This window comes from Gobio gobio (genome assembly GCF_949357685.1).
Source record: "Gobio gobio genome assembly, chromosome: 16".
In the NCBI taxonomy this organism is placed as follows: Eukaryota; Metazoa; Chordata; class Actinopteri; order Cypriniformes; family Gobionidae; genus Gobio; species Gobio gobio.
Genome location: NC_137109.1, coordinates 31,780,337 through 31,792,317, shown reverse-complemented (window position 1 = coordinate 31,792,317; position 11,981 = coordinate 31,780,337). Strand labels below are relative to the sequence as shown.

The following is an 11,981-nucleotide window of genomic DNA, read 5'->3' as shown; positions in this document are numbered from 1 at the left end:
CAGAACAGAACAATCACAAAACCTATGAAACAATGTATCAGGGCAGAACAATGTTTAAAACTAGTCTGCTAACTACTCTACATGAACTGTTTGATATACAATTCAAATAGTCTCACTGTAGCTGTCAGAATGCTGTTACTTAATCCTCTATAGCAGCCGTGCAGCCTTCACCTCACTCTCAGCTCATTGGCTGGAAGTCAGCTATGATGTCATCACAGAATGTTATAAGGGCTCTGACAAATAGCCTGGGAGTTACATTTAACATAACACCGCTCGGCAGAGAGACTGTGTGTGAGAGAGGTTGAGAAAAGTGCTGCGGTGACAGAGAAAGAGAGCTAAAGTGAGAGTGAGACAAGCACGCAAGAGAAAGCCATAATGAAGGGAAGATCTACTCGTTCATAACAATCCTACAGACCTCAAAAGAGTACTTAAACATTGTGTGGAAGAAGTGGAAGTCTTTTTTGGAGGTTTGTAAAATGGCATTGTCTTTGCATTGAATTGCACTGTTTACTTACTGTTTGCATTTTATATGGTTTGCCACTCAATGCAACCACTGTGTTAATGTTTTTGATGAACTATTTTAGAATATTCCTTCTTTTCTTTCTCAATCTGTCAGGTCATGGGAAACACACATCAAAATGTAAGTGTTGGCTCGTGTGTGAACTACACAAAGCCTAACTCCACCAGAAGCGAAGTACAGATGGTGCTGATGGGCACACTCATGTCCATTCTTGTCCTGGTCATCGTCTTTGGCAACGTGTTGGTGATTACAGCCATCGGCCGGTTCCAACGACTTCAGAACGTCACTAATTGCTTCATTACATCTCTTGCGTGTGCTGACCTGGTCATGGGATTGGTGGTGGTGCCTTTCGGCGGCATTCACATCATCCTGAACACTTGGCACTTCGGCAACTTATGGTGTGATTTATGGACAGCCACCGATGTTCTGTGCGTCACGGCCAGTATCGAAACCCTCTGTGTCATCGCCATGGATCGCTACCTCGCCATAACATCTCCCTTCCGCTACCAGTCCTTACTGACCAAGAGCAGAGCTCGCATCATTGTGCTGCTGGTGTGGATCATTGCCGGACTCATTTCCTTCCTACCAATCCATATGAAGTGGTGGACTTCCGAAGAGCCAGAAGCAGTTTGTTGCACAAATAATGAAACTTGCTGTGAATTTTACACCAATACCACCTATGCCTTTATCTCGTCCATAGTCTCCTTCTACATCCCCCTGGTCATCATGATTTTCGTCTACAGCCGCGTCTTCCAGGAGGCAAGAAAGCAACTGAAGAAGATTGACAAAAGTGAGGGGCGATTTCACGTTCAGAACAACAACGGCAAAAAGCAAGATGTGGTGAGCAGCCACTGCGAGGTGAGGACCTCCAAGAAGCCCAAGTTCTGCCTGAAGGAACATAAAGCTTTGAAGACTTTGGGCATCATTATGGGTATATTCACACTGTGTTGGCTGCCATTTTTTGTACTAAATGTGGCGGTGACGGCAATGGATAATGTGGACCCCTTGACATTCAGAATATTAAACTGGATAGGCTATGCTAACTCAGCTTTCAACCCATTGATCTACTGTAGGAGTCCAGAGTTCAGGTACGCTTTCAAGGAGATCCTGTGCCTCAACAGGTCACTTTATCCTAATGTTAGGTCAAACAATGGATATATATATAATGAGCATAGCTGGAAGAGCGAGCACAGAGGGCGAAGCAAAGGCAGCTCAGAGGATAGTGACCCAGCTGAGGGCAACTCGGAGAAAGAAGGATGCATGTCAGCAGATAAAACGGACTCTAATGGGAACTGCAGTAAAAACCTAATGTTGTAAATCACCTTGCGAGTCCTGACTCATTCCACTGTGACTTCTCAATATGTCACATAAGGACAGGTTACGCCTCCTCTGGTAAGTGGCCATTGGTGGGTGTGTGATGGAAAAAGGGACATATTTGAAAGATTGTTTTCTTCATCTACCTCATTGTTTTCTCCTCTAGATTCACTTTCTCTATCGGTTCATTTCACCATGACCTCTCTCAAAAAGAGTGCACAAAAAACCACAACAAAATTAAAGTTAAAAATGCTTCTCGATTCAGTTTTAAATGAAAAGAAATGTTCACAAAGAATGTACTTCTATGATAATCATGATACTTTGAACTGGTTGTTCACTAAAGGGACTTCCTTCTTGAGTCATGTTTCGGTCACCTTGAGGAAGTTGCAGTTTCAAAGAATGATTTGCTTTCAGATTAAAACAGGTGTTGCCTTTTATTTGTAAATGTTACTTGGTTAAAATTGGATTCTATAAAATGTCTCACGTTGAAAACGGAACAGAAACCACATGGTCATATCCGTTTGTTTAAGCAAAATTATATAGTTCAGCCTTTCAGCCATGTGATTGGTTTATATTTAGTGACTTCCATCTAAGGATTCTCATCTTAAGCAATTTATGCACAATACCACATTTTCACAGCATAAACAAAAATCTCTTGGTTAAACCGCATGTGTCTGATAACAGAACTTCTCTGGTGGCCCGGTTTTGTTCTGCGATATGTCATTTCAGGTCTCTCAGCAGGCTCAGTCCTGAATGCTGCCAAATAATTCACCATGGGAATGTTCTTAACATTTTCCAGTACAGATGAGCAAAGTCCAACAGGCCTGTGCATAAATCCTCGAAATTCAGTGTTTATCAAAGACATTTTGTGACTCCCTCATTACCAAAAACATTATCTACAAAGATAAATAAATTAAGAGGCATCGAGTTTCCTGTCAGGCTCAGCTAATGCACGCAGTGCAAAGCACACAGCCATTTCCTTGATCCTCACTCACATTTCTGACCTAGGCGTTTAATCTAATGTTCCATGCATATCATAAACTGCACAAGTGGTAAACAGTTTCAATTCTTGTCAGCGTTCATTAACTATTCATTTAGGGCAAGTGGCTCTCTGTTACTGTGCAGCCTGCTTATGCTGTCAAAAACTGTGAACTTTGATCACTTCAGATCAGTTGTGGCTTTGTGTGGTCCTTGTCAATTTGTGTGCACGCTTATTTGAGGATTTTGGACATTTCTATGTTTACTTTTAATAGATAAAAAGTAGTGATAAAACAACATTTCTGTTTCATGGAAGCATTACATCAAAGTGCAGTTTAAAACTATTACTTCTTAAAAGGGTGCTTTGTAAATCTGTCCAAGATTTGACATTTGAAACTATTCAAACATTGTCAGTGTATATGTAAATATTTAAAATACCATAGAGATTATGATAATGCAGTTTTGCTGTAAACAGTGAACTTCCAGCGAGAGCATGCATGTCCTTTTTCAGGATGTGAAACTGAATGTGACAGCTTGACAGACAAGTTAACACTGCACCCTTCTGGGAAGGTTTTTCTCTACATGTTGCTCACAGTAACCTCCTGTGTGAAACTCTGACCTGTACCACCTTGTTCTAAATGAAATATTTGTGCAGTCTCTAATTGTGGCGATGCGATTTTCTGTTGTGATAGAACTTTATGTGAATATTGCCTTCTCTGTGGACACGGTTAACTTGAGTAAAGTGTTTACATTCATAAATGTCTTTAGGTTAGACATGGTTCACAGTTGAATTGGCATGCAACCTGTCATGAATTGCACCTTCATCTTAGTAATTAAGCAATGCTGTGGAGTTAATGTCACGCTACAGACATCATATTGATGTCATCTTCAGCATTTAATGTACAGTAAGTAATTTTTCCATTTAACATATCTGTTCAAATTTGTAAGGCCCAGTCATTTTTTTTTTACATATAGGTGGTCAAGGTGGCCACCATGTTGAGATCAGATGACCAGCCAAGCACTACTTATTTTATCTTGGTAACCCCTATTTTTAGATACTTTTAGTCAAAGAATAAAATTATAATGTATGACACATATAGCTGTGAAAAGGACATTTCTACAGTGACACTTTGCATAATGCTGCATTAATGCAAAGAGATCCCAGTATAAATTTCCAGTGTCATACTGGCCAGTGAAATATAAACCAAAAAAATACTTGGTTCACATTGTAGTCCATTGTCTGAGTTTGTACAGCTAAAAAAGGGAACAAGACATTTTTGCTGGACTGGCCTTTTTTTCATAGGCACACTTGGTTTTAAAATATTCTTATCCACAGTTGAAACAGACATTTTGCCTGTAAGGAGATTAATTGTCACATTTGTAAGTACAGACAGAGTGTGGACTGCCTCTTACTGATGCATGAAGATGTGATTAAAAATGCTCTGAATATGCCTTAATGATAAGAGCAGATTTCAAAATCAAAATGCAAATGAACACTGAAGTAGGCAAAAGTTCAAACACAACTTCCAACTCCACAACCCTTTTAGGAAAGGCAATTCATGGCATGTGTACTGTATATAATGTTGTTCCAGTTCAATGTTTACCTAGATTCCTTCGAGCTACTTTCGCACAAGATTTATCACTGTTTGGTTGAACTACAGTGAAGTACGTTCAACTATATTTGTCTTTATTAGTGGTATTTATGAAATACAAATGTCATGTCATTTGCATTCTCTAATAAATTATGTATTTAATGTATGCCTGGATGTGAAAGATCTTTTTTTCAATGTTCAATGTTTCAAGGATTGTTTCGAAGCAAATCAGAGCCATTACAGCATGAAAAACAGCTTTAGGGTTCGTAAAGGATCCAAAATGCTTCTTAAGTGTTTACTAAGCATAACTTCATATATTTAAAATGCATTTCTGATACATAAATAGCATTATTCAGCCAGTCTATGAGTGCTTACACAGTATGACTTTGTGTTAGATTCAACAATATCGGCCACATTTTCTCTATAGCTTAGGCCATTAGAAGGCATTTCCCTCACCATACAAGAGTAAATCAATCAGTGAATCACCATGAGTATGATTTGTGTCCATCTGTGCTGCGTGGAAACATCCCCTTAAGAATTACTTCATCCTTTGCATGCATAGCTGCAACTCAGCCATGTCTATTTCAGTATGGGAAACAAGCCCCTGCAGCATGTGATTGGAATAGACTGTGATATTGTAAAATGTTTCCATTCTGAGCAGAGGTTTATTACTATATCGGATTCCATTAGAATTCATTGTCATTTACCTCATATCCCTGTGAACAAAAGTGCAGCCTGAATACAGTAAATTACGTGGCAAAGAAATGTCTAGGTGTTTGGCCACACAGAACCATATAGGAAGAGTGGGGCTATATGACTGATACATTACAAGGCCAATGATTCATGACGTTATAGTGGTAAATGCTCCCTTGATTGATTGGTTCATATGCCTGCTGCGACATTAAGAAAAGAGCATAATAGATTCACCGAAAGGGAAATTTTACATAAATGGAGCCGCCAGAGAGGAAATTACAGGAAGGTTTTCACCATCAACTACATTAGTCAAGGTGAAAAAGTACATCAAGAAATGGATAAATGAATATGTATGATGAATATATGATGAATGATGAAGGATAAAAGTGAAATTCATATATTGCAAACCCAATACTGTATTACACTAAAAATATTATGCTTTAATCCTATACAATGTAACCGGGCACATAAATCATGTCACGGTGATCTTCACTCAAAAAAATGAAATTTCACTGTTGTTAGTTGCACTCAAATCCTCCTTGTTCACATTACTTAAAAAAACTCATGTAACTAAATGAGTGAAACGAACAAACTGGGCAGTGGATCTGTAGTTCCCAGCATGCTTTGCAAGGGACTGCATTAGGAGAGTAAATTTAGGGATTAAAGTGTTATTTTATCTTTTTCAGTAAAGGGAAAGATGTTGTTTATGTTAGTGTTATGTGCAGTTGTGTTGGACATTTAGAGGAGTTTCTGTAATTTTGTGGTTAACATTATGCAGAAGAGTGGTGCCTGTGCTTAGGCTGTGGCCACTCATACCCTCAATTATTGGATGGACTTCCTGTTCTCAATTAAATTATTTTAGAATTTTGTTTCTAAAAAATATGCTTCTTGTTATATTTAAGTTTTCCACTTACACTTGTAGAGAAAGTAGTCAATTTAATAAGGAAAATTAAATAAATAAATGTGTTCACCTAACATAATCAACCTTTATAAATGTAACATAACATTATTAAGTAAACTGCACTTATAAATATTATGTAACAGTGACAAATTCAAATGGTTTGTATTTACTTAAAGAAATTTTGTCAGCTTTACTTGACTTTCTTTTGTTCAACTAAATTGTTATTTGTAAAAATTTGACTCAATATAGTTGTGTGGAACCACTTGACGCTGCTTTTTCAAAATCAAGGCAATCAAGTAGAAAGAAAGAAAGAAAGAAAGTTAAAAAAGACATTTAAAAGTACATTGGGATGACACAAATGAACTGAAACAGTTACAGAACAACAGATATGATGACCACAAATCAATAACAGTGTTATTTTATGATCTACAGCCTGCATGAGAAATAAAGTACCATGTGAAAACATTAGCAGTAACATTAGAAGTTACAGAGGCTCAGTGGATGTGATTTCCAGAGATTCTGGAAAAACATTGTGTCTGTGACAAGAAGTAGCCTACGTGTGAGAAGAAAACAACAGAAGCATATATCATAACACAACCTCACATCATAACACAACCTCACCTAACATCAGCAGCCTCAAACAAACAAACATGCAGCCAGTCTGAACAACTTATTCTTTGACCCTATCACCACTAAATCAAAGTCTATCCCACCGTGAGAAGGTTTTATAAGGACACAAGACTTTAACCAGCTTAAGACCAGCCTGGTTATTAAATGTAATTTAGAACTACTGAACAAGAGCCTCTCTGGTTGTTATTCACGAGTGCTCTCCAAACTGATCAGATCATTTTCCTCAATTACACTTGAGCCTCGGCTGAGCTATAGGCAGCACGTCTCAGTTATTAAATCATGCTCGGCTTTCCACCACAAATAAAACTGTTGCATCAATTGGCGGCCCTTAAAAAGTCGCAAAACGTCTGCCAGGCACACATACGGTTTCGCTGTCAATATACGATTTGGAACATAATGTCTTTCTCAGGATTCCACATGCTCACGTTATGGGCCAAATCTCCTTCTCTGCGGTATCTCAGCTCCTTACAAGCTTCCTAGTTAATGGAATCATGTTGTGAGTTGAAAAGTGCACAATCCTGCTGAAAAGATGCACGGAAGAGAGTCAAACTGACTGTGAAGGGCAGGTTTTCTCCAGCAAAGGAGTAGGACACTGACCATGGCACCACACAGTCTAAAAGCACTGGTCTCTGAGAGACTTTCACGGGCCACTCCAATAAAGTCATTCTCCTGCCCTGGGGGTTAAAACAGCACAGCAACAGAGCATGGTTTTATACGAGCCTCCGATTCCAAGAAAAATATCTGAAAAATACTAGTCAAACAAACAGCCTTCAGCCAACATACAGTGTTCCATTCCCACGTTTGATACATCTGCCATTTTTTTGCTATTAGCTTGTAGCATATTATAGAAATCTCTAAATCTGACAGCAGCATGCCACAGCTGTCATAATGGACATGAAGAACAAAGAACTTGGGCACTGTAATAGTGCCATAATGGTCTGCACATGAGGAGTGGGAGACATCAATAGAGTACAACATAATACATAAACACTAGCTATCAGCAATATGACGCACACGGACACACATGAAGACTAATGCTGGTGCATATGCAGTGGTGACACAAAAACAAGCCGCGCACACAAGCGACCACGGGGGAGCTGAAATGAGACACCACAAAAGCACTCAGAGGAGAGATTATGGAGTCACTCACAGGAGCCATTTTCACAAAGTAAGAGCCGAGGGTCCCTCTTGTGCTTAATGATTTTGCCATTAGAGTAATCCAGTGTCTCATTTTCTCCCTCCAGGACACAGTCACACAGCCATGTGATTTTAACACTACAGCCGACCAGCTGTGACTCGCAGTCCTGTCATGCATCTATGCATTTTTAATTGAAGCTGTGTGCTAATATCCATGGTTATTAAAATAATATGGTTTATATAGAGAGTGGGGTTAAAGCTCAAGTTTTAGAGTATCAAAAAGATATGAAAAAAAAAACTGGAATGGCAAAAGTGTTTCAAGGGCACTGTTCAATAGAAAATTGAAGAGAAAAAAAAACCGTCTGTGAGCTTTTAACTGAGATTTACAACACAAAATAAGTAGACGAGACCAGACAACTAGGAACAGAAACACAGGAACTTAAATAGAGGTGCAAATTAGGTGGTTAGCGACACAAGGTGCTACAGTACGTCCCCTCCCGGAAGGCGCGGCCTTGATGGATCTGGTTCTGGAGGAGGATGGGAATCTGGGAGAAGTCCAAGGTGGTGCAGATGGTGGAGATAGCCAAGGAACGGCCTTGAGCAGAGGCAGGTGGATGATCCAGGCCACAGCCGAGTCTGCTGCCCACGGTGGTGTCACAGGAGGGAGTTGCCAGGAGGTGTAGGGACAGACGCCACCATGGGGACGACTGGAGGTGAAGATGACATGGAGGGAGCCCACCGCACAGCCGATGCAGCGAAGGGTCTCTGATGACTTTGGCGGCCGCAATGGACACACAGCGACGGCCCCACCGATACATACATACGACGTCCCACGATAAATATTCAGGCAGAATCAAGGGATGCAGGGTATTCACTACTCCAAACACAAAGTCACTGTCCAATAAATCCAGCCGTTATTCACTCTCAGTGGCGTAAGGGTGGGCGGGGGTCCCTTCCATCCCCTCAAACTTCACTAACACTACCTCAGTGATGGATGAAGCAGCCGGCTCACACACCTGGTCAGACATGCGTTGCTCAGGCTCCGTGGCGATGCTAGCTCGGTCACTCTCGTGTGCTCCAGCTCTGACGTTGCGGTGGAGTCGCTCGTGCTGTCTGCGGTGGGCTCAGGCCATAGATCCTCTTCGACTGGGTGTAGTTGGCTGGTTACTAGATTTTTAGTGGGTATGACATCATCGTTGATTGGTCTGACGGTGAACGGCAATCTGCCGGATGCCAGCACCCACTCCACGAAGTCGATGAAGCTCCCTCGAGGACCTTACCTGGACAGCTGTGCTCTGGTGGCTGTGTTCAAACTGGCAAGCAGCAAGGAACAGAGGCAGTTGTCCGGGTACGATGTTAAATAGGAGAGGTTAAAGGGCATATTGCAGGTTAAAATTTTTTCGAGATTAATATATAACCTTGTATGAAAATACCATATGAAAAGGTAGTGCAGGATTTAAAATGTTTTAAAAAGACATAAGAGCACAAATTTAGTATCTAAAGTGGCCATTTCGTTGGCCGCTTGGAAAAAGTGCTTTTTTTTCAACATCGCGTCATATTACGTCACGAGAGGGAGTGGTTCGCCGAGCTCTGCGTTGGCTCAGTGCCGAATACGTTGGTATTCAGTAGAGTCTGTGTATTTTCGGTAGTTTTTCTATTTCAATTTATCATTGTCATGGTAAATTATTATCCAGCCTGTCAGGGCATCAAGTCCACAGGTTTCCTAAAAAAAAAAAGGTTAGGAATTCTGCATGGTGGCGTTTTGTGCAGGTGAAGAAACGGGACTTACCTTCGCGCATCTGCTTCAAAACACACGTGGTGTGTATAGTGCTTTAGACCGGAGGATTATCATCCCGGCGATATGATGGAGTCAAACATTGTTATACTCATGTAAGGCCGGCTACACACTGGCTGCGTGACGTGAGCGTGGCGTTTTCTATCTGTAGGCCGGCTACACACTGCAAGCGTGGCGTTTCTGTTGCGTTTCAGCTGCGTGGCGTTTTCTGTGTCTTTGTACACCAGAAGCGTGTCTGACGCGGCGCTGCTGCTGCTAGGTGACGTAGTGGAAGGCCTATACTTCATGTTAAACATAAAATATATAAATAAATATTTATATAAATATATAGCCTACTGCTACAGCAAATACAACGTCAGCACTCGGCAGTATTGACGGCCGAATAGGCTACAAAATATTTTGTTCTGCATTGGCAGGTGCAATATTTGAAAATCGATATTATATACATTTTTTTAATTACAATTATATCTGCATTTATGTCAAAACCTAGAGACTTTCACACATAAAAATGTCATTTATTAATATGTATTCGTGTCAAAATGACAAACAGCTTTTCCTATTCTATTTTGCCTGGAAACGCTTCCAACACTCTTGCGTGTCGCATCAGTTCTATTTCTAGCATGTGCTTTCGGCGCGGCTCGTGTGTAGCTTGCCTAAGGATGAATAAACATCCACACGCGATGCTTCTTTGCCGTCGTGTTTACATTAATGAATACAAAGTATGTACATTAACACATTAACAGTCTCACACTTTTTCGAAAAAAAGTTCCGAATTATGTGATATTTTATTCATGCCATGTATGCACATTCAAGTTCACTCAAATGCATACTCATAACGTCATATACATCCTCACACTAGCGGTGAATCGGCACGAAATAAACCCATAATACAGAATTAATGAATAAAGGATAAACACAATAACACAACATTACTGTCTGTGGTTCGGCGGCTGGCGGGAGATGTGACGGTCCCGGATCCGGCGGGAGATATGACGGCGGTCCCGGATCCGTCAGAGATGTAGCTCGGAGAAAACGTGAACTGTGCACCGTGGCGTGAGTCTTGTAAGTTACCAAATCAGTCGTGATGAGAAACTGCTAACGTTATATCACATAACGTTTAGTGTGAACGGATATTAACGAGTGTGACTTTTCCTGACGGTCAAGCCTATACGTTTCTGTTATTGGTAAGTAAATCAATAACTTACTAGATGACAACGTTACCAGCTTTGCTATTGCCTGATACATGATAATAATCAGTACAGTGTTGTGATCTGAGCACAGTAATCATATCGTTAGCTAGCTTTATCTAGCTAACACTGGTCTCTCTCCGAGACACCTGCCGCTGTTCTCCACTGTTTCTCCTCACATAAATACTCAATCTGTCTCCTGTAATCGTTGTTCTGTCTAATCCTGGTCTGTCCCTAATTGTGTGTCATAATTGTATGGCTGTGGTCTGCCATATGAGTATTAATAAACATTTATAATGTCCTCAGCGTCCGAGCTGTCATTGCGATCCATTGTTTTCCTATCGTTGAGATTCACCGCACTCCCTCTCGTTATGTCACGTCCGGTTTTGGCATTTTTAGATGCGGAAGTAAAATTTTCTCACAAAAACGACTCCAAAAGCCTTAATAGTGTATTTTAAAGTATATTTTAAAGAAAATCTAGTTCCTACATTATTTTTCTATACATTGACTCACTGGAGTCTCTAACCTGCAATATGCCCTTTAAGGTACTCTTCCAAGTATTCCTCAAGGGAGCTGTCCCCCTGCTCGAGGCACAATAGTCTAACTGCAGGGAGGTCCATGGTGACGGAAAACAAAACAAAAACAAAAGCAAACTACATAAACACGCCACTACAATCTAGCTGTATACAAAAGCTCGAAGATGAAGGAATTAGGTTCAAAAGTCTTTATAAAATTATCCACACTAAAGGTAATCCAAATAGGCAGGCAAACAAAATACAACCATAACACAGGAACTTAAGTACAGGTGTAAATGTATAGTGATTAATAACACTGACAATGATGACGAATCAAATTAACATCCAGGACAACCAACTAACCAAGAGAAAACAAATGTAATGTATATATATATTAGGTCTGTCAATAGATTAACATTTTTAATCGCGGATTAATCACACCTTTGTAATCGCACACTTATCGTGAAATTAATCATATGCCATTTATCTCATTAAACACATTCATTTTGTCATAATTTGCTATATCCAAAGAAAACAATCAGATTGAAGGGTGATTCTCACAAAACTGCAAAACTTCTGCAAGCTTCAAGGATCATTGGAGACTCCAAAATGACACCAAATAACCAAGTATAAGGAGTCATATATATTATATAATACATCTATACACACCTAAGCACCCATGAAAAAAACATTACATAAACTTTACAGAATTCACAGTG

General features: G+C 40.1%; 1 protein-coding gene across 1 annotated transcript; it reads left to right on the top strand.

Moving 5' to 3' along the window:
• The first annotated feature begins 254 nt into the window (after positions 1–254).
• On the top strand, positions 255–4,570 carry adrb2a (adrenoceptor beta 2, surface a). The gene is made up of 2 exons (XM_079839532.1): positions 255–467; positions 617–4,570. The coding sequence occupies exon 2, from the start codon at positions 620–622 to the stop codon at positions 1,835–1,837; it is 1,218 nt and encodes a 405-aa protein (XP_079695658.1). The 5' UTR covers positions 255–467; positions 617–619; the 3' UTR covers positions 1,838–4,570.
• Positions 4,571–11,981: the final 7,411 nt, after the last annotated feature.